General features: G+C 39.2%; 1 protein-coding gene across 1 annotated transcript in view; it reads right to left on the bottom strand.

Moving 5' to 3' along the window:
• Positions 1 to 24,760, bottom strand: part of LOC126252442 (sorting nexin-25) — a 187,901-nt gene that overhangs the window by 155,512 nt on the left and 7,629 nt on the right. The window contains exons 4-6 of the mRNA XM_049953335.1: positions 14,306 to 14,440; positions 14,064 to 14,233; positions 13,361 to 13,547 (exon numbers count right to left, since the gene is read on the bottom strand). Of these exons, the coding sequence (XP_049809292.1) occupies positions 13,361 to 13,547; positions 14,064 to 14,233; positions 14,306 to 14,440 (492 nt within the window). The remainder of the gene's footprint in view (positions 1 to 13,360; positions 13,548 to 14,063; positions 14,234 to 14,305; positions 14,441 to 24,760) is intronic.

Below are 24,760 nucleotides of genomic sequence, written 5' to 3'. Positions count from 1 at the left end.
GCTAGTTGCACTCTCATTGTATTGCCACTAGTGCCAGGTTCCACGCTGCACTTGTTAGTTATCTTTTGCCTCTGTTGACAATATTGTCTTGAACCCATATTTCAATGGATTCCTTTATGGCAATGGCACAAAAGCCAGTTGTTTGGTGAAGCATCTTGGTGTTTTGGAAGTCAACTGTGCAGACCTTCTTGATGCCATGCTCTGTTATCACTAATTTGAGGAGGTGGCTACTCAAACCACTCACCAGAATCGCAAGCGTAACAATACTTTTATGGTACGGGAGCTTCGCACACAGGCATTGGGTAAGTTTCTGGAACACCTTAACAGCATCCATCAGAACACTGCTTTCACTATGGAAATAGAAGTGAACTGTTTTCTCCCTTTCCCTACAGTAGGCCAATCCGTATACAGGAAGAATACACACATAGCCCTGTCCATTCATGCAATGAGCTGCCACCATCCAGTGCAATAGCACACAGTGCTGACCACCCAGGTAAATAGGATGCCCAGACAAACTAATCATGAAGGAAGTATTGCACAAAACTGCACACAGTGAACTGCATATTAGAATAGACAAGATGCTGGAAATCAGGAAGAGGAAGAAGAAGGCAACAGACTCACTTTCCTCCCAAACCTGGTGCTGCCGTCAGCCAAAATTGTGAGACTGCTCGAAAAATTCAATACAAAATCCATCTCCTGACAATAGCTGAAGTCAAAAGAGTGTCTTGCCTCTGTGAAAGACCCACTAAAAATGAATGGATCAGGAATATACAGCATTGCTTGTGAATGTGGTCAACAGTATATTGGACAAACGTGGCACATGCTCGAGGAGCACGTGGGATGGGCACAGAGAGAAAAATCAGCGATAGCAGAAGGTAGCATCAAGGAAGACCACACCTCTGACTTCCAGAACACCAAGGTGCTTTGCTGAGCAACCGGCTATTGGGACTCTCCACTAGTATAAATATTACAGCACCAGCATATATCGTAACTTCAAGAGAAGATGATGAGTATGACACCCATGAAAACGTAATGGTATTTTAACATCGCCACGTGGAAGGACACCCAAGAGGTTTTCACTAAAAGCATACATTGGGAGAGCCTACATTCAAATATTCTGCAGATTATTTTTGAGACATCTATTCTTTCACTAACTGAACAATTTCAAGAAGTTATCAATCATATACAAAAGCCAATATGAATGAACAACCTAAGGACACCACACACATCCATGCCCGAGGCAGGATTCGAACCTGCGACCGTAGCGGTCGCGTGATTCCAGACTGTAGTGCCTAGAACCGCTCGACCACACTGGCCAGCAACATTTAGCAAATTAAGTAATTAACTTAGAACAGGAAGGTAAATAGAATAATATGACAGGGCAAAACTGTGCCAGTAAAACAATTCAAAACTTACTCTAGGAGAACATGACACATCAAGGTACAAAATCAGAAATGCAAAGGGAATTTAACTTGAAAGAATGGCTACAATGTAAAAAAACTTAATCTACAACCAGAGACACACTGATCAACTGTTTTGACTAGAGTGTAGTTTTGTCTGGGGCAGAGACATGGACAATAAGGAAGAGGGAGAAAGTGAATTTAGAGGTATTTGAGATGTAAGTATGGAAGAAATTAGAAATAATGAGATCAGAAAAATAATTCAGTATGAGGAGGTACCAAAAAGGATTGGAGAGAGTAAAATTCAGGGGAAGAACACAAGAAAAAATATATTTTCAAAAAAAATGAACAGTGAAGTTCATGTTACAATCTACTCCACCTGTAATTATCGAGCCAGTTTTCTAAGAATTGGGAATATTGTCTGTCCATGCACATGTGTCTTAGAGATATCTTCATTTGTAAATAAGAATTACCACCTACTTGAAACAAATTATGATATCAGCATACTTGTAAGAGAAGAGTGGAACATCCATGTGACAAGTAAGAGACAGGAAATGCCATGAATGTGAGAGTCAAATATGCAGAATGTTGTGACATTCAGTCTGAAGACGTTTGATCCAGCTGTACACATTAGTACATCTGTACAAGAATCTTCATCTATGCAAAAATATTGCAACCTACATCTAATTGCAGTTGCTTACTGTATTTGAGCCTTGATCTCCCTCTTCAATTTTCAGCCTCCACACTTACTTCCATTACAAAATTAACAATTCCTTTGTGTCTCAAGAAGTGTCCTACCAACCGATCACTTCTTTTAGTCAGGTGGTGCCACAAACTTCTTTCTTCTCCAATTTGATTACTAACTCTTCATCAGTTATTTGATATACCATTCAATCTTCAGCATTCTTTCATAGAACTACATTTTAAAGAATTTATTCCCTTCTTGTTGGAACTGTTTATCGTCCATGTTTCACTTCTGTACTAGGCTATACTCCAGGCAAAAATCTTCTGAAAAGACTACCTACCATTGAAATTTATATAGGATGTTAACAAATTTCTTTTCCACAGAAAAGTTTTTCTTGCCATTGCCAGTCCACATTTTATATCCACTCTACTTTGCCAATAGTTATTTTACTGCCTAAGTGGCAAAACTCATCTACTGCCTTTAGTGTCTTGTCCTAATCCAATTCCCTCAGCACTGCCTAATTTAAGTCCACTACATACCATTACACTTGACATCTTCAACTTTTGTAGTCCTGTCTTCCTCAGTTGCGTGTAATATTGCGGTATATTGATAATTTTTACTTATGGACTGTCTGACAGCAACTGAATAAAATAATTTTAGTGCCATACACGTTTCGCCTTTATTTTCTGTCAAGGCATCATCAGTGGCCTGGAATATGTACATATGTTTGCTATTTAATTTACATTTTGGTCACTGTACCTATAGGTTATAAACAGTTCCGGTGGTTGGTATTTCCTATTAAGTAGTAATGTTTTGAACTGTACTTACAGGTTGTGTGGATGATTTCCTACATATTATGCTCCTGTTGCATTTTTAGTGTTGTTCTTCTTCTTATAAATGCCAATTTGTGATTCCCCCCCCCCCCCACACACACACACATTTCACAGCACTATGCGCTGAACACTTGTTTCGATGCAATGTTTTGGTTTCTGTTGCCGACTGTCAGATGTTTTTGCCAAAGATTGAACGTTATTGCCAAACTTTAGAGTTTAATTATTGAAGTATCTGTGATCTGTTTGTGTGTGCATTTGTGTGTGTGTGTGTGTGTGTGTGTGTGTGTGTGTGTGTGTGTGTGTGTGTGTGTGTGTTTTGGTGTGTGATGTTTGTTTATTTATTTTGTTTTGTGGTGTGTGTGTGTCACTGATGGTGCAGTCAGATGGTCCATAAGTAAAAATCATCAGTATATCGTAATACCATTTTGCTGATGTTCATCTTCTACCTTTTTTCAAGACACCAACCATTTCGTTTAACTGCTCTTTCAAGTCCTTTGCTATCTCTGACAGAATGACAAAGTTACTGGCAAACTACAACATTTTTATTTCTTGTGCTTACTACCTGAAATTTAATTTCTTCTCCACATTTTTCTTTGGTTTCCTTTACTGCTTGCTCAACATACATATTGAATAACATCGAGAATAAGCTACAGCCCTCTCTCAATCCCTTCTAAACAACTGCTTCACTTTAAGATTTTAAGCTCATCTAACTGTCATCTGGTTTCTGTACAGGTTGTAGATATTTTTCTCTCCCTGTATTTTATCCCTGCCACATTCAGAATTACACAGAGTGTATCCTAGACAACACTGTAAAAGTTTTCTCTAAATCTACAAATGCTTTAAACACAGGTTTGCCAGTCTTTAAACTATCTTCCAAGATAGTCACAGGGACAGTATCGCTTTGCACGTTCCTAACATATTTCTTGACCCAAAATGATCTTCCCCAAGGTCAGCCTCTACCAGCTTTCCCATTCTTCTGTAAATAATTTTTATCAGTATATTGCAAGCATGATGCATTAAACTGAAAGTCCAGTAATACTCAAATGTCAGCACCAGCCTTTTTAAGAAATGGAATTATTACATTCTTCTTTACATCTGAGGATATTCTGCTTGTCCCATATATCATGCACACCAACCGCTTCTCAGTTCATTTCCTTTATATAGCTCTTCTATGTATTTCTTACACCTTTAAAACTTCACTTATTTGCTTAGTACTTGTTTGCTCTACTGTGTTCCCTTTCACAAACTTTATTTGCTACATTTAAGTTCACAATATTTCCTGTATTATTTAAGGAATTTATACGACTTATTACTCTGCTGCATTTGCTATTTAATCTCCAGGTGCTACCAATTCATCTTCTATTGTATTCCTTTCCCTCATTTCAGTGAATCATTGCCTAATGCTACCTTTGAAATTGTCAGTGATCTCTGTTTCTTTCACTTTTTCTGGGTTCCTTCTCCTTAATTTCCTACCCTTCTGCACATTCTTCAGTTTTAATCTGTAATTCATAACAAGTAAATTATGGTCTGAATCCACACCCGCCCGCAGACATGTTTTTTAATTTAAAATCTTGGTTCAAAATCTCTACCTTAACATTATTTAACTCATCTGAAATCTTTTGCTGTTCCCAGGTCTCCCCCATATGTGCACCATTTTCTTGTTTCTTAAATCACACAATGGCAATGAATAACTTATGCTCTGTGCAAAAACTGTAACAATCGATTTCTTTTTTCATTACTTTCCCCCAGTCCATGTACCCCTAATAATTTTTCATCTCTTCCTTTTCCTACAGTCAAATTCCAGTCTCCTATCAAAATTAAACTTTCAACTCTCGTAACTATCTGAACATTTTATTTAATCTCATCATACATTCTTTCAATCTCTTCCCAACCTGCAGAGGGATCTGGCAAATAAACTTGTATTACTGTGGTGGACGATGACTTCATGTCTACTTTGACTACAACAATCCCTCCTTTATGCTATTCATACAAGCTAACATGGATTCCTATTTTCTTATTCATTATTAGACTTATTCCTGCATTATCCCTTTTTGATTTTGTATACATAACCCTGTACTCAACTGATCATTAGTGCTGTTATTCCTGTCACCACACTAAATCTCACTACATGTAACTTCAACCTACTATTTCCCTTTTTAAATTCTCTAACTTACCTACGCAATTAAGGCATTTAACATTCCATGCTCCAACCAGAAGAACACCAGTTTTGTTTCTCCTGATGAAGACATGTTCCTGTGTAGTTCCCATCTGGATATCCGAATGAGGAACTATTTTACCTCCACAATATTTTACCCAAGAGGATGCAAACATCATTGCACCATACAGTACAGCTGCATGCTCATAGCAAAAATAAGAACTCCAGTTTCCCTCTGCTTTCAGCCATTTGCCGTACTAACATAGCAAGGCTAATGCCGTCAATCATCTAGAGTGTTATCCTTGCAACTACTGAAAATGCTGCTGCCATTTCAGAAACCACAAGGCAGAACACTTCACAATAAACTGTCTTGCTCACTCAAAAATAATAAGAATTTATTCAGGTAGAAATTCACCAGCACACTGGTCCGGCATTGCTTTTAACCAATTGCTGAAATTACGGGGGTCAATTTATGTCAAATGTAAATGCTAAATAACATTGTTATTTCTAAAATAAAAATGAAAATAATCAATCTTTGACAACATAATGTAATTGGATAGGTTAAAAATCTACTCACCAAGCGGCAGCTGGAGAATACATACATAAAAAAAAAAGTTTACGTGTATAAGCTTTCGGAGCCAGTGGCTCCTCCTCCTGGCAGAAGGGTTGAAGGGGAAGAAAGAGGGGTGAAGGAAAAGGACTGGAGAGGTTTAGGAAAAGGGGTAGAGTTCGGAAAAGTCATCCAGAACCCCCGCATCACAGGAGACTTAATTCTAATGTTGATATGTATACTCTGTCCTTTACAGTACGTATATGTGTAATTAATACAGTTAATGAAAAGAAATGCACTTTCCTATAATGAAAAGAAATGTACTTTCCCAGCATTTGCAATAATCCCATATCATGAACATGGTATTGTGGGTTAATAAATGAAGTATTACAGGAGGTAATTAGAAGAAAATAACTGGCATACTTCCTACAAAAACAATGCTCATCAACACAAGCACTGGAAGAACGCTGTTGTTACAGCAACCATTTATGTTTTATGAAGTACAGAGTAGTTCCAAATGTAAGTGATTTCATACTTGCACAGTTACAGAATGTGTGTATCATCAAAAAAAAAAAAAAAAAAAAAAAAAAAAAAAAAGGCTCTACAATGTATGCTTTCGTAGTCAGTGTTTACATTTCCAGGCTGAAAAACCATGGTCGATGCATAAAACTGTTTGCTGATATTTTGTCCACATTTGCATGTTAGATCTTCAGAAAATGACTCCTGCAGCTTGCAATAAAACATCAGTAAATAGTTTCATACATCAACCACAGACGGTCATACATCAACCGCAGCCTGCCTGCCCTGAAGTTTTAACTGAAATAATGAAACTGCTTCAGTGAAATGTACAAAATAAGTGGAAACAAAAGTGTGGTACAGCTAAATCAAAAGACAGAGTCAATTGTGAAAAGATCAACTTAATGGCAGTCATGTGAAATTTAACACTACATGGATACTAAAGCAAAGCACAACATATTGGCTGCTCAATGGCCATAAACTTCCCTGTAGCTGTGTTGCAATATGTAACACTTTACGAATCCAGAAGACTTGCTTCCCAACTCTGCGAGATGCACACCTACTTGACTCCTGTGGCTGGTGATGGTAAAGCCTCACACTGCATTATGAGTATCATTCTGTAAACTACAAAGTAGAGGTAGATCTAAGCTTTAATTGCAACTGTCTCATTTTGAATCAGCTAAACAAATGTATTATGAGTTTCCTGATGATGTAAGTTGTAACATGTAGTGGATATATTTCACTGACAAATACTGACATCCTGCACTTTTGTTCTTTCATTACTGAGGTCAAACTTGCAGTGACAACTGTATACTACAGATCAGAAATGAGATTCATAAATGCACTTTAAACTTAGAAACAGGTCTTGTGATAACATTTTAAAATTCATTGTCTCCAACTACTCGGAGATGATGACTGTCACTGAGCATTTAACTAAAAACTAATCACTTGAGACCGTTTTCGGTAAAGCAGCATGGAAAATTAATGTCTCCACAGATTTTTCTGTCTGTGTGTGAAGGCTAATCTCAGGAATTACTGTAGGGATTTTGATACAGTTTTCACTAATAGACAGACTGATTCCTGAGAAATATGTGAATGTATAGTTTTATTATCACTACGCCAGACAAGTCATCTGGCCACAGGTACTTAGTGTTACCCATGCAAAACCAGACTGAGTCACTATTATTTACTCACACTGATCAGTGAGCAGTGAATATTGTTCTACTTATTCATACATATGTATCTGTGTGTGTGTGTGTGTGTGTGTGTGTGTGTGTGTGTGTGTGTGTGTGTTTACATCTATGTAAAAAAAGTGAGTCACGTAAGTCATGACACGCCTTTTATTTCATGAACAGTTCCAGATATAGACATTTCGGCAAATGGCAGTACGCTAGGTGGTACATAATTTTTTATGTGATAAAGAGTCTTAACTCTATGACTGTAATTGATAAAGGATGTAAAGAAGCTATCCTGACTACAATGCTTATCAATCCACATGGGTGAGATGTATTGCCAAGGAATGTGGGATCATCCAGAAGGGCAGCATTCACGTCTTCCACTGAAATAAATCCCACCCTTGTTATCTGTTATCTACATCAGGTACTCGAGGGGTGGGGGGATGATTTTGAATTTTGCATAGAATTTTGTTGGTTTACTCTGCAGTGTACAGTAAATGACACTACATTTTTCCAACATTTGCTCTTTACCAACGAAGCAACATTTAGGAACAATATCAATGTAAACATACGTAATATTCACTAATGGCCAGCTGCAATTCCATACTGGCTTCATCAGTACAGCACTAACAATAGTGGTGCCTATAGGTATGGTGTGGTATCATACAAAATTTCATTTATTACGAACATTCCACCTGTTCTTCTAGAAGAGGTACCACTGGATAAGTGACACTACATATTGTTCCAGAAAGACTGCTGCCCAGCTCACTCTTCCCATGTTGCAACGTAAATACTGAATGAAAAGTTTCCTGACCTTTGGGTAGGACGGAATGCTGCAGTACAGTACAATTGTAGGTCAGGTCCCCTGAACTGTATCCTTGATTTCTTTCTATGGGGAGCACTGAAAAATGCAATCTACCGTGAAAATTCAACTACACCAGATGACATGCGCTACTTAATTGCAACAGTGTGCAATGATGCAGTGGCATTCATCTGATGTACTTTTACCTGTTCATCTCTCTCTCTCTCTCTCTCTCTCTCTCTCTCGGCAATTGCAAATGTGCCTTGTGGTCAATGAAAAGAAATTGGAGCAAACAATTAAGTAAAGTGTAACACTACGTTTGATTAAGTAAAGTACCTACTTTGTGGGTAACGTTGTCAGCCATTCTGAATAAAATATTTAGTTATTTCAATGTGTTGTTGTTGGTGTTGTCTTCAGTCCAAAGACTGGTGTGATACAGCTCTCCATGATACTCTATCCTGACCAAGCCTCATCATCTCCAAGTAACTACTGCAACATCCATACCTCTGAACTTGCTTACTGTATTCATCTCTTGGTCTCTCTCTACAATCTCCCCTCCCCCCCCCCCCCCCCCCCACACACACACACACTTCCCTAACTTCTCTAAAGTACTTTTTCCAAGTGTATTCCTTCTAATTACAGTTTTGAGTAGTGTCTATACACACATTTGTCCCACAGCAGGTATCTCCAGACAAAAACGGGTCAGATATTAATATTATTATCATTCTTATTATTACTATTTCCAAATCAAAGAAAATTGACAAATTAGTTTCTTTTTCCATAAATATGGTTGTTAATCTTTATGAAGTATGAACAATCCACTTAAAAAAAAAAAAAAAAAAAAGAAATCTGCTTTGACTAGTAAGCAACAACGAGGACAATTTAAATCAAAAACCGCCTGATGGAACTGTAGTTGTTTCCACAAAAGCCTGAAAACATACACGCATTTAAAATAGTTTTCCTAAGCCCCATTTTGATGCATCAGAAGCTAGCATACGCTGTAGCTGGCATATGCCATAGTTCCACATACAAAAACTGTAGCTGCTCCTGTATCTACGTCGTATAGGAAATGAAGTTTTGTCTTAGAAGCATAAACCTGTCATGCTGCAGATAACGATGAAGTCTGGCAAGAGAGATCTGCTTGATGCTGTTTATACTGCAACAGCCAACTATGGCCACATTTTTTAGTACATTTCTCAGATTCTTTTGCAAATGATTTCAACATCAATATTAACAAGAGCTATATCACTGTAATTGTCTTCCAAGAGCCACTGAATGCAGTTATGGAAAGTACACAGTTTCATTAAAAATAATACTTTTTCAAAGACTGCTGTAATTTTATTTTAATATATTCTTTTTTACCAGTGGTTAAACATTAAAATATTTACAGCAGTCTTTGAGAAATTACAGCAATGACTGATACACTACACTATTCGTTATTAGCCTATAAACACGGGTTACCCTGACATAAAGAATACACAAACCTATGCCTTTATTTTTAATTTTTATTTACATGTCTAGTTCCATAGTTTCAAATTGAGCAGCAAATCTCCAAGGTCATGGAGCGTTTCAGTACATGAAATTACAATATAAAAGTGGCCAACTATCCAGAGAAGAAGATCGGCTGTGCACACCAAGTAAGTCAACAGATGTGAGACAGATGTGAAGTTGGCATACAAGCTTCACATCACTTCTTGTCGTCGAAAGCATTAGAAGGGGTAAGCAAGAGGTTCATGAACTTACACTATTTATTGCCCGAACTGCCTGCTTCTGAGCCAAAAATAACTTTTGAGAGTTGGTAAAATTAGCCCAGAATATAATACCATATGACATACGCAAATGAAAACAAGCAAAGTAGACTAATTTTCATGTCGAACGATCACTTACATCAGATACCGTTCGAATAATAAAAACAGCAAGCTCCTGAAAGTGGGCTTTCCATGACAGTTTACTATCTATCTGAACACCTAGGAATTTGAACTGTTTAGTTTCACTAATCGTATGCCCATTCTGTGACATTAAAATGTCGGGTACTGTTGAATTGTGCATTAGAAGCTGTAAAAACTGAGTCTTACTGTGCTTTAGCATTAGTTTATTTTCTACAAGCCATGAACTTATGCCATGAACTGAGTTATTAGTATACATTAATAGTCTTGTTCCATTAATGTTGTACATAGCACTCTACCTAGCACAACCAAAGAAGTTGTTTTAAAAGATTATTCCTAGCTATGTGTGTTAATATACGTAACTTCATTATCTACTGCAATATCTAAGGAAATATAGATCTTTTTCAATGGAATACTGCATTTTTTTAGGGCCACTGACAGTCAATGCGAACTCGTGTCGGTTTGCAACAACATAAAAGAAAAAAATTTGATTTTCATATTTATAATCAGAATGGGCTTTGCCATAAGTTACTGACCTCTCATTTTCTCTGTATCTTGTTTAATAAAACAGTTTCAGGGTTCTGTCACAATTACAACTGCATTATCATTTATGGCGATGCACTCTCGTAAACTGTCCTGAATTTGGGTAAAAGATTCAAACTTAGACATGGCAACAAGAGAAGTCCACGGCTGTTACTCAAAACATGCCAATGACAACACACTCCTGCATGCTATAGTAAGGGAATAAATAGGTGAGTAGGATGTAACCACAGCAGCACTATTCTCAGACACATCAATACAGGAAAGGAGGAAAACCAGTACTGCATTGACATAACAATGGCACCTTGATTTCTAATGCATGAATCCCTCAACACTGGACTAATACTCACTCTGTTTCTGATATCTACTGTATACCCTCACCATAAAAGGGCATCAGGCAGAAACAGTCCTTGAGGTGTCAATGAGTCATTCTCTGCCATACCCTTTCTTCTAAATATGCCAGTCAAAACGTATACAAGAGATTCTCTACAGTGTTTTGTAAGCGAAGAGATACAGACACAATAAATTTTTGAGACAGGTAATGAAATGTGATTTGATTTTATTTTTAGTCAATATGAGCACCCCATCTGGTACAGTTTTAATTGTCTGGATGTTTTAGTTTACTGATATTCTATTCACTTAGGTTCTTACCAGTAAATCTCTGATTCTTGAGAGAGCCGAAATCCCATGTACAAAATAATTTCAAATGTCTGATTACTTTACAAATCAGTTAATTGTTAAAAAGTTTAGAAAAGGTTTTAAATTTTGTTTAAAGTCTGCTGGAAGTCACTAAGTGCATTCTAAAATACTGAGTATTTGCATGCCGTCAGTTATGCTTCCTCAAGACACACACACAGTTTCTAACTGTAATATTTATCTTACTGTGTTAAACTTTTAACATAATATTATACGTCCTAATGAGTAAATTATGCCAGAATTTTAAAATTTTAATTTCAGTCAATAATCACACAAAATACTGAAAAGCAAATTTCTGTTGTCCCCAAAAGCCGCTGGAAAGGCAACCTGCAAGTGGTACTGGGTTCTGAGTTAGTAGCTTTGTAATATAGATTAAAGCAATGTTTGGTTCAAAATCTATAAACTGCTAATTACTGCTCAAAGTAAAGAAGTGGAATTTGGAATGTATGTTAACACTTGTTCATTCAGCTCTTCTCCAGTGATCTTCGAAAATAGCTGAGTACCTGGTGTTGTTCAGGTACGTATTTATTCCAATCTTCTATTGGTTCATCTCCTCCTCCCCCTTCTCACTGTCCATCTTGTTCTTCACCTCCTCCCTGCCCACCTCCTCCACCCCCTCTCTGTCTGTCACCTCTACCCCCACTCTCATCTCCTCCAGCCCCACACTCTGTTCATCTCCTCCTGACCCTCTCCCTGTCCATCTCCTCTTTCCCCTTATCCCTATCAATCTGCTCCTTCCCCCTCCATCTATCTTTTCCTTTCCCCCACCTATCTCCCCCCTTTGTCAAATTCCTCTCTCTCCATCTCCTCTTCCCCTATCTCTCTGTCCATCTCCTCCCCTTTCCTTTATGTGCCATCTGCTCATCCATCCAACACTCTGTCTCTCAATGTTCACACACTTGTGCCAAAAAAACGCTGGTAATTCTAACACCTACAGTATTTCTTTCAAGACTGTAATTAACATGTGCACCATATTTGAATGAAATCGTTCCAGGGGCCAAGGATAGGCTCTTTACCCATAGTGTTGCCTGCATACGTACATGTGAGTAGATTTCACATATATTTAAAAACTTCACACATATATGTATGTATATTTCACCTCCATGTCTATCAAATTTCACCCTGCAGTTTCATTTTCAGGAAACTCAATCTTTATGATATCATATCTCCTGAGCTACGTGTGCAGTACAATGACATAATTTTACAGGTATATCCAGTGTACATGTGGCTACTGTCTGTGAAATGTGTTGTAAATACAGTTAGTAGCAATGAAATAAATTTAAGCATCTTGCACGATGCGGCAGTTTGCCATGCCCCTCAGTATTTGACATCATATCTCCTGAACTATGCATTGTACAATGATGTAACTTTTCTGGTAAATTCTATGGTATATGTGAATACTGTCTGCAAAATGTGTCACAAATACAATTAGTAGTAAAGAAGTAATGAATTTAAAGTTGCATTTCATGTGGCAGTTTTACTGCAAAAACAGTGAAAATGACTTAGGCGATTAACTTTTTGCCTTTCATCATCTTATGGTGGTCGTCAGCAAGAAAAAGTTTCTTACATATTTGAAATTATGTGTAAAGTTTGTTGCAAGTCTCTAAGTGCTACCATTCTCAAATACTGGATGATTAAAGTATGGGCTTTCATGTATTGTGGGCTACACTGCTTTTTCACCCCCACCCCCTCCCCTTTGATAGGTGGGTGGTTCTTGCATTCCACAGTGATTCTTTCCGAAAGCAAGTGATATGTGTACCACGTTTGGTTGAATTCAGCCCAGTGGTTTAGGAGATGTGGAACATACAAACATACAAACACACATCTTCAACTTTTGTAGTCCTGTCTTCCTCAGTTATTATCAATATACCGTAATATACATACACACATTTTTATGATTTGTATGGATTTAAAGGAGGTTTGTGGTACTTGCTGAACAAAAATTAGATTCTTCTCGGTCAGCAGACTGATACGTCACACAATGAAGGCAAAACTGATCGCAATGAAAGATCCACTGTACAAGAACTAAAACATTACTAACATCACTGACAGTCACTTAACTTATTCAATAAAAAATTGTTGTTCAAAACATTGAATTTGTTATACAAATAACATGTTTTACCTTATATGCTTCAAAACTTCTGGGTCATCCGTTTCCTTAATCATTTTTAAGAAATCCTGAAAGCTTGGAGCATAGGTATATGATTTTTTTCGAATTGTCTCTTTCTGAGCTTGATGTTGAATGTAGAGGAGGATTCTTTGGTTAATGTAATCAGGGTCTGTGATAATTTCAATAGCTGGGTGAAGTACTGCAATTTAAAATATGTAACAATATGAACTGACTAATTTTGTAAATGACAACAATATGAAAAAACAAAAGCTACTACGATGAGCAAAAGAAAAACAGATATCACAGAAGACATGCGCCTGAAATATTTGTTGCTCTGTTATGAAAGCAGAAGACATAAATAGGTAACTTCACAGTTCAGAAATTGTCCTGCTTTATTATTAGAATATTTGTCATCATTTTTGGTCCTTTCAACTGTTAAATATACTAATCATAATCCTCATTTGTTGAATGTCTACAGCCACACCCTTTCTTCTTCTGACAGTTGGACAGCAAAATAAACTCGGAATGATAAATTAATAAGTAGTATTCCCCATTATTTAATTTTGAAATTTTGCAGATTCAACTCATTGTCTAATCTAGTGTTATATCACACATTCCACTTAAAACAAGGGGAAAATATGGTAGCAATGGTATCACAGATTGTTAATAATCAAGTATTCATTACAACATTGCCATAAATGTTTTAAGATAGTACCTTTACAGGTAATTAGCTCTCTCAGTAACAGCTTGATGGTTCGTGTTTCTGTATAACCCTGAGGAAACAGCAATTCCATTGCATTCTCAGTGAATTTTCGTAAAAAGGCACGTTCTTTATCCACCGACAACACATGAGGAGGTAAGTGATAGGCAGCCTTCTCTTCATCTCTGAAAAATGGCATTTTCTTTAAGGAACTTGAAATATTTAGGTGTAATATTTAATGGTGAAATGTTACTCACTCCATAATTTGTACTTTTCGTATCATTTCAAAGTGTTTTGTCACTTTACAAACTATGTCCACAGCAACAAGCTTTGATGGATCGACTTTAGACATCCTCTCCTGGAGATTTGACACAACTTTCCACATATCCTCCCTAGAATGAGAAAGGTGTTTTTCGATTAGAACAGAATGCGTAAATATATTTCTTTTCTGTCATTTTATATCTTAGAGATGATATCTTCCGCCAATAAGCATTTACAAAGCCTGAACATATTCTGTAGAGCACAACAGACCTTTTTCTCCTAAGAAGTATATTAAACTGAGAGCTTGAAAAAAAAAATGCTCTGCTGCTCAAACTTAATGAAAACATAAAACTACAATAATTATAATTTACAAGGCTCCTGAAAATAATTCAAAAATTTCAAAATTAACTGAATTAGACACTGAACATTCAATGATGATGATCAATGCACAGAAATCACAGCCGTAGATTAAATGGAACAGTCTGTTGAATTATGAAATATAAATGTACACACAAACAAGTCTAGAAGGAAGGAAAATAATATATTAACGCACCATCAATCTTGTAGATACCAGAAATGCTTAGTTATAAAAGGATCTGGCCATTACCTACTCAGACGAAACATTCCAGCATTCACCTTAACCCCCAACACCCGAATAAATTTATAAGCCCCAACACCCGAATAAATTTATACTTAAAAAACAATCAAAAATCATATTTTGTAACCAGTAATGAAGCGTTATAGAATACATAAAGGTGAATCTGAGCTATGTTATACCTGTCAGTTATATTCGTTTATGTCACATATTTGCAACAACAGGCATTTGAGAGATCAGACATTAACAACATGTAAGTCAGTAAAAGAAATTTTGATGATTTATTGATAGGATTTACACGATTAAGAGTGAAAAATACGAAGTAGCAAACATTTTAAATAATTATATAGAACACAACATAGCACTATTCGTTAAATTCTCAGAAACAGTTTATTTTCGTTAGACGCAGATGAATGTTACAGTAATAACGTATGAATACTGTCTGTTCCTTACAATTTGGTATTTTACATCTTTGCCTTATGTCTGTAACCTGAAGCCAATGACCTACTGAATCAGTGTTGGTAGACCTCATTTCAGCCAATTTTGTTGAACCCCACATAGTAGCTGTGCATCTATACTTGTTGAAGGCCTATTGCTCCTTTTTGTTTATATGAATTCAGACATGTCAGAAAGAACAGACACCACATAGCATCTGCAACTGTGATACGTATAATGTACACTGAAGGTGGAGGGATGAGAAAGGAAAGGAAAGGAAAAGAACTAATGACATCAGCTGCATCGGGACTTCAGGTGGAATCAGCAGCAATGAGCGAAAATATGTCCTGGGCCGGGACCTAAACGTGGGATCTCCCGTGTTCTATGCAGATGTGTTAATCACTGCGCCAACCAGAAACAGTGTTTATCACAAATGCACGGACTACCTCGGCACGCTCCCCTACTGACTCACATTTCCACCTAGTACCACCTATCCACAGTCCCTGTCCATGTCCTCCATGCTTCCCAATTTTTTATATTCCCACTGGATTTCGAACATAAATATGCATCCACACTGAAGTTGCAGATGCATTGCCATCGAGGCGAATCAGTTATATAAATGTGAGGTGCCTGTTCTAGCAAAAGCTAGAAAAAGAGCTTGTTTTTGAAAGCTGGTGTGAGTGCTGTTTTCTGTAATGTTTCTGTACTCCACACATTGATCCACTATAGGTGAAGGGTTGCCTTTCCCTTATTGTATGTAAGAAACAAACGAAGTATCTCATATCCTCATTAAGTGTGCCACTAGATACTCGTGTGGCATGCACACCGCTTGACACGTTGCTACACTGGTAAAGATATGTTTTCCCTAAAATGTACAAATAATTTGTGAATGTATGGGTAAAAAAGCAAAACAAGGAAAACTACAGCTAATGTTTATCTACAAGATTATATATATATAAGTTTGTTATATTTCTTAAGTCATATTGCTGTCAAATCTCTAACCACCCAAACAAAGAATATAATTTACAAGCAACTCAAATGATGTATAAAAAACTTATCAAAAAAGACACCAACATTTTTAAAAACTGCCAGTATTTGGAAATACGAACTGAGTAAAATCAAAGTCAAATGCGGAAAACAGTGAACAAGCAGTAAGTGATTAAAATATATGTAGTTCCAACAGCATCTTCTTTCATATACCTGAAAAGGTTAGTGTTCAACAAAACACTATCAAACTATCAAAGAAAGTTATTGCAGATGCGAGTGTAACAAGGGATGAAAATCAGTGAGTGTAAAAGAAGCCAGAAAGGAGGAAGTTGTCTGAAGACCTGTGATGGGTTTCCACCAGTAAGGTCACATATTATAATAGCCAATTGCTTCTTCAAAAAATTACTAAAGATAAATCTCCACTTACATAAAAACAGGAGATATTGAAACATAAGGGCTGGACTATTAGTAGCCCCCCCCCACACACACATTTTGACTCACGTAGTATGCTAGTACAGAATAACGCATCACAAGCACTAGCAGCAGTTGAAGCAAATATGGCTGCCTTTACCAGTTCCAAGAGTGCTCACTTTATATTTTTGTTTGAAGAATCCAAGTCTATCACAACTGTGCAACACGTTATCACACGGGGGATGTTAAAGATCTTCCCAGCTATGAATCGTGGTGCCTACCTGGCACGAGCCTCTGCCAACTATCTGACTCCTCCACCTATGCACATTGCCAAAGTAATCCCATAACAGAAGACCAACATAACCTCCAATTCCTTCTTTGGGCCTTAGGCCCTTCCCATAACCTCTTCCTGGAATCCATTTCCCTCTTCACTCCTATGACATCTTGCACACCCAATTTCTACATGCTCCCCAAAATCCACAAGGCCAACTATCCTGGTCAGCCCATTGTGGCTTTTTATTGTGCTGCCACTGAAAGAATTTTGGTACTCACTGACCAACACCTCCAACCAATTGCTCATAATCTAGCCCCCCACATCCAAGATATTGACCACTTCCTTCAATTGCTCTCCACCATCCCCATCCCTTTACCTCTTGGATCCCTAATCACCACTGTTGATGTCATCTCCTTATACACCAACATCCCTCATGCCCATTGTCTTATTACCACTGAATACTACCTTTTGTCAACGTCCTTCAGACTCCAAACCCACTATCTCTTTCCTCACACACCTTACTAACTTTATCCTAACACATAACATATACAAACAAATCCACGGTGCAGCCATGGGCACCCACATGGCACCCTCCGATGCCAACCTGTTTATGGGCCATCTGGAGGCAGCCTTCCTAGCCTCCCAAAATGATTAACCCTTAGTCTGGTTCACTTTCATTGACGATATCTTCATGATCTGGACTCAGTTCAAGACACACTATCTTCATTCCTTCACAACCTCAACACCTTCTCTTCCAACCGCTTCAACTGGTCCTCTTCAACCCAGCATGCTATCTTCCTCGATGCAAACCCCCTCCTCTCTGACGGTTTCATCCACACTTCTGTCTACATTAAACCACCAAGCACCAAAAGTAACTTACATTTCTACAGCTGTCACCATTCCATCCTGCCTGATCATCCATGGACGGCATATCTGCAATGACAAGAACTCCCTTGCCCAGTTTTCTGGGGGTCTCACCACGGCCTTCACAGACAGGCACTATCCCAGACCTAATCCGCAAAGAGATCTCCTGTGCCATTTCCCCTCACATCCCCAATCCTTCCATTACCCCCAAGAACCAGTCACAAAGGAGTACCCCCTTCATCACCCAATACCTCCCCAGGGCTTTGATTGACTATCATCATGCCCTGAAATGAGGGACATCCTACCCAAGATCCTTCCCATCCCTCCTAAAGTGGTGCTCTGTTGCCAAGCCAACCTCCACAACATCCTAGTCCATCTCTATGCCACTCCCAATCCCAATCCTTTGCCACAAGTATCACATTCCTGTGGAAGACCCTGGTGCAAGACCTGCCCAATCCATCAACCCAGCACTTCCTATTCCAGTCCTGTCATAGGTTTATCCTACTTCATCAGGGGCCAGGCCACCTGTAAAAGCAGCCATGTCATATAGTAGCTCTGCTGGAATAGTTGCATAGCTTTTTATACTGGTATGACTACCAACCAGCTTTCCACCAGGGTGAATGGCTACCACCCAACTGTGGCTATGAGCAAAGTAGACCACCCTGTGGGACAACATACAGCTGAACAAAACATGCTTGATTTCAATGGCTGCTTCACAACCCAAGTCATCTGGATCCTCCCCTCCACCACCAGCTTTTCTTAGCTGCACAGATGGAAGTTACGCTTAAAAAACATTTCCTGCTCCTGTAAGTATCTAGGCTTCAACCTACAGTAACATACTGTCCCCACATCCCCCACACAATAGTTTCCACATCATCTGCCCTATTCACCTCCTTCCCACTCCTGTCTCCATCCTTTTTGTGTGCTGCCATCTGTCAAGGCACCCACCCATCTTTTCCTTTGCCTTTTGGAAGTCTAGTCCCTGCACACTCCGCCAAACAGTGCACCTCTCTCCCACCACTCATACACTGTTATACCTTCCACTCCCCGACCCCTCCAGATTGGTGCTTCCATTCCATGTGAAAGTTGCATTCTGGTCTGAGAAGTTTCTAGCTGTTTCCAAACAGAGATTGATTCACCTTGTGCCTGCACACAGCAACATTTCTAATGCATTTCATGCAGGAGATTATATATATATATATATATCTAAAAAGAAAGATGATGAGACTTACCAAACAAAAGCGCTGGCAGGTCGATAGACACACAAACAAACACAAATATACACACAAAATTCAAGCTTTCGCAACAAACTGTTGCCTCATCAGGAAAGAGGGAAGGAGAGGGAAAGACGAAAGGATGTGGGTTTTAAGGGAGAGGGTAAGGAGTCATTCCAATCCCGGGAGCGGAAAGACTTACCTTAGGGGGAAAAAAGGACAGGTATACACTCGCACACACACACATATCCATCCACACATACAGACACAAGCAGACATATTTAAAGATCTTTGTCTTTAAATATGTCTGCTTGTGTCTGTTTGTGTCTGTATGTGTGGATGGATATGTGTGTGTGTGCGAGTGTATACCTGTCCTTTTTTCCCCCTAAGGTAAGTCTTTCCGCTCCCGGGATTGGAATGACTCCTTACCCTCTCCCTTAAAACCCACATCCTTTCGTCTTTCCCTCTCCTTCCCTCTTTCCTGATGAGGCAACAGTTTGTTGCGAAAGCTTGAATTTTGTGTGTATATTTGTGTTTGTTTGTGTGTCTATCGACCTGCCAGCGCTTTTGTTTGGTAAGTCTCATCATCTTTCTTTTTAGATATATTTTTTCCACGTGGAATGTTTCCCTCTGTTATATATATATATATATATATATATATATATATATATATATATATATATATATATATATATAAAACAAAGATGATGTCACTTACCATACGAAAGCGCTGGCAGGTCGATAGACACACAAACAAACACAATCATACACACAAAATTCTAGCTTTCGCAACCAACGGTTGCTTCATCAGGAAAGAGGGAAGGAGAGGGAAAGACGAAAGGATGTGGGTTTTAAGGGAGAGGGTAAGGAGTCATTCCAATCCCGGGAGCGGAAGACCTAGGCTGTAGGGAAGGGACCGTTTGATGTGGAATGGATTCCACATGGATTCCCTTCCCTACAGCCTAGGTCTTCGTGGCAAACGAATCTGCTCCAGTCCGGAATCCCTGAACCATTACACCAACAACCTGACAACAGCTTTCGCATCCCTCAACTACCCTCCCAACCTGGTACAGAAGCAAATAACCAGAGCCACTTCCTCATCCCCTCAAACCCAGAACCTCCCACAGAAGAACCACAAAAGTGCCCCACTTGTGACAGGATACTTTCCGGGACTGGATCAGACTCTGAATGTGGCTCTCCAGCAGGGATACGACTTCCTCAAATCCTGCCCAGAAATGAGATCCATCCTTCATGAAAACCTCCCCACTCCACCAAGAGTGTCTTTCCGCCGTCCACCTAACCTTCGTAACCTCTTAGTTCATCCCTATGAAATCCCCAAACCACCTTCCCTACCCTCTGGCTCCTACCCTTGTAACCGCCCCCGGTGTAAAACCTGTCCCATGCACCCTCCCACCACCACCTGCTCCAGTCCTGTAACCCGGAAGGTGTACACGATCAAAGGCAGAGCCATGTGTGAAAGCACCCACGTGATTTACCAACTGACCTGCCTACACTGTGACGCATTCTATGTGGGAATGACTAGCAACAAACTATCCATTCGCATGAATGGACACAGGCAGGCAGTGTTTGTTGGTAATGAGGATCACCCCGTGGCTAAACATGCCTTGGTGCACGGCCAGCACATCTTGGCACAGTGTTACACCGTCCGGGTTATCTGGATACTTCCCACTAACACCAACCTATCCGAACTCCGGAGATGGGAACTTGCTCTTCAATATATCCTCTCTTCCCGTTACCCACCAGGCCTCAATCTCCGTTAATTTCAAGTTGCCGCCACTCATACCTCACCTGTCGTTCAACAACATCTTTGCCTCTGCACTTCCGCCTCGACTGACATCTCTGCCCGAACTCTCTGTCTTTAAATATGTCTGCTTGTGTCTGTATATGTGTGGATGGATATGTGTGTGTGTGCGAGTGTATACCCGTCCTTTTTTCCCCCTAAGGTAAGTCTTTCCACTCCCGGGATTGGAATGACTCCTTACCCTCTCCCTTAAAACCCACATCCTTTCGTCTTTCCCTCTCCTTCCCTCTTTCCTGACGAAGCAACCGTGGGTTGCGAAAGCTAGAATTTTGTGTGTATGTTTGTGTTAGTTTGTATGTCTATCGACCTGCCAGCGCTTCGTTTGGTAAGTCACATCATCTTTGTTTTTAGAGATCAGTCAGTGACTGAGGAACTACAAGCAGACCACAACAACAAACAATCAAACCACCACCCTGGAGGGCTAGGCATTGTACCTCTGTACTACTAAAATTATGATATATGCAGAAAAGAAACAATAAAAATACAAACTAGTTTGGGCATTTTCTAGAAAACATTGTAGGCACTATTGCTATGGTCTGTCACAAAAATCAAAAGCTCAAGCTGTTGTATGGGCACAAACTCACTGGGCACAGCTGCTTAGCACACATGATCACAACCAAACTAGATTTGATCATGTATGTACACAATTTTGCAGCCAAGTCCATTGCAGTTGATGAAGAGAACAGCATTTGAGAGAAGAGAGTGTATTTGTCCTTTTTTGTGTGACAGAACAGTAAAGTTAGTAACCTATCGGACAAATTAATAATCCAAATTTATTGATATGTGTAGTCACACACATCTGGTGTGGACAGCTCTGGTGGGAACAGCCACTACTGCAGGCCAGTCACACAGGTATCCATAGTATGCCAAATAAAAGGCTGCCTCAGTCTCTGTTTGCTGTACTGCAAACATCTCTACAAGAGGACTCAGCAGTTCCTATTGCTTACAGTGTATTTAGTGGAATGGAAGCTGAATTTGTTTCCACCACCTCTTGCCTAAATGGGACTTTGCTTATGAATATGTGTCACCCAGCTAGTGGCACTGGGATCTCGTCTTTCTACACTGGAGCAATCTCCAAACAGTTTCTTTTGTGACAAGATATTCCTCCGAGAACTGTTTCTGCTGATTCATGGACTAATCTGACATTAGCTCATTACAGAAGCTGTTTGTGTTAATAAGTTTTGAGGTCTAAAGAGAGGGTCGCAATAGAAAAACACAGTGAAGATTTAAACACATGCACATCAATCAAGGTTCTTAACAATATGTAAGTAATAACCTCAGTCTTTGACAAAAATAAAATTAAAAACAGAGTTGCAGCTTTTCAAAATTGTAAAATAATAATTCAAACAATGGAAAATCTTGGATCAAATAACAATAGAAAGTCTTGTTATTCGATCTCAGATTTTTCATTTGATTTCATATTGTTAATGGTTCAGATAGCCATGGCTCATTATTTCCAACTAATCAGCCACTCTTAATCCACATTTAAATATTCTACCAAACAGTTTGAACAGGAGTCCAAATAATACACAAAATCTTAAAACTTTTTGACACGCATATCATTGTTATCTAAAGTAAAGAATAGGCTGATAACAGAACTGCTGACCTCTTACTGGAAGACAAAAGCAAACAACTAAAACTGGTGAGTCTTTCCAAAGTGGGCTTAAGTTACAGGGCTGTTCGTTTCCTACTCTTAGTGGTATTCTTGCACCACTTTTCCATCGGAGGGACTAGACTGATGGTTCCCATGGCCTTGTAGTTGGCTTCACTACAGGTAGCACGGTGTTCTGCATCTATTGAAACTACCTCTCTACATATTCATGACTATTACCTGAACAGATTAGGAAGTATAATGAAATGGGATGGCACGCTGCATCACAGAGATTCCTCAGAAGCACCTCTGGTTAGGATATCAGCTTCCTCATTCCCACACGCCTTAGCATGCAGTAACATGAAATTTCCTTCCATCAAAACTATAACATGAAAATTTACTGGCTTCTATGGACCACTTTGTTGGATGGATACATTTGTTGATGACTTTGAAGGGCACTTACGGGCTCCAACAGATGAAAAAAAGGTTACTGTTTTGTTTCAATATGCCCACCTGCAGTGCCTTCATGATTACATATAGCTCAGCATCAGACTCTGACAGCTTCTTCGCAATGAGGATCCTAAGGCCATTGCTAACAAAATCAGCCAAGCAACTGATTATCTCTTCTTGCTTCCATCCATCAGTGCAAATGACTTTCAAACTGTGTTGTAAAAAAACAATATATAATAGACATCCCTGTCAGTGACGTGTCTCAGTGTATTTTATTGCCTTCAGAGATCAGCATTTTAGATATCTTAGATGTGGCAACCAGTTAAATTTCTCATCTCGTACAAAGGCCAAAGCTCTTACAACTATGAATGGTGTTACCCAGTTGCAAATTTAGTAGCTTAAAAATTTGATGACACAGGTAATTTTTTTTTTTTTTTAGGGAAGAACTTAAAAGTTGACAATCAATAGTTGAGAGGACAGGACGAAAATACACAGAAGAGCCAAAGAAACTGGTACACCTGCCTAATATTGTGTAGAGCTCCTGCGAGTATGCAGAAGTGCCGCAACACAAAGTGGTATGGACTCAACAAATGTCTGATGTAGTGCAGGAGGGAAATGACACCGTGAATCCTGCAAGGCTGTCCATAAATCCGTAAGTGTATGAGGTGGTGATCTCTTCTGAACAGCACATTGCAAGGCATCCCAGATATGCTCAATAATGTTCATATCTGGGGAGTCTGGTGGTCAGTAGAATTGTTTAAACTCAGGAGAGCCACTCTGACAAGTCTAGATGTGCGAGATGTTGCCTTGTCCTGCTGGAATTTCCAAAGTCTGTCAGAATGCCCAATGGGCATTAATGGATGCAGGTGATCAGACAGGATGCTTATGTGTTTTTCAACTGTCAGAGTCATACCTAGACATATTAGGGGTCCCATATCACTCCAACTGCACATGCCCCACACACCATTAGAGCGCCTACACCAGCTTGAATAGTCACCTGCTGACATGCAGGGTCCATAGATTCATTAGATCGTCTCCATACCCGTACACACCCATCTGCTCAATACAATTTTAAACGAGACTCATCTGACCAGGCAACATGTTTCCCGTCAACAACAGTCCAATGTCACTGTTGACAGGCCCAGGCAAGGGGTAAAGCCTTGTGTCGTGCAGTAAGTGTACACAAGTGGACCTTCGGCTCTGGAAGCCCATATTGATGTTTCATTGAATGGTTCGGATGCTGACACTTGCTGATGGTCACACATTGAAATCTGCAGCAATTTGCAGAAGGGTTGCACTTCTGTCATGTTGAACGATTCTCTTCAGTCGTCATCGGTCCCTTTCTTCCAGGATCTTTTTCTGGCCGCATCGATGTCAGCTATTTGATGTTTTACTGGATCCCTGACAGTCACGGTACACTCGTGAAATGGTCATGCAGTTCTGTGCACAAGAATGTCCATATGAATGTAGTTTTAGCAAGCAGGCACCTATATGGTTAAGCCACCCATAAGCTGCATCCTGTACCTGCTTACCAGTACATTTACATGCACATGCCTTGCTTGTGGCATCGTCACGCATGTTTTTGTCGCTCTCTAACAGATTCTTCTGTCAGTTATCTATAGTTCTTGATACGATTGTTGTGTAGTCTTTCACAAACTGTTGTCAGTAACCTATAGTAAGCAACGCGATCATGGCAGATTCCCTTTGCTGGGTCAAGGATTTTTTGACGGACTTTATAAATACAGGGTTATTACAAATGATTGAAGCGATTTCACAGCTCTACAATAACTTTATTATTTGAGATATTT

The sequence above is a fragment of the Schistocerca nitens genome, chromosome 4 (genome assembly GCF_023898315.1).
Source record: "Schistocerca nitens isolate TAMUIC-IGC-003100 chromosome 4, iqSchNite1.1, whole genome shotgun sequence".
Classification (NCBI taxonomy): Eukaryota; Metazoa; Arthropoda; class Insecta; order Orthoptera; family Acrididae; genus Schistocerca; species Schistocerca nitens.
The sequence above is the reverse complement of the archived record's forward strand: the minus strand, read 5'-3'. Positions and strand labels throughout refer to the sequence as shown.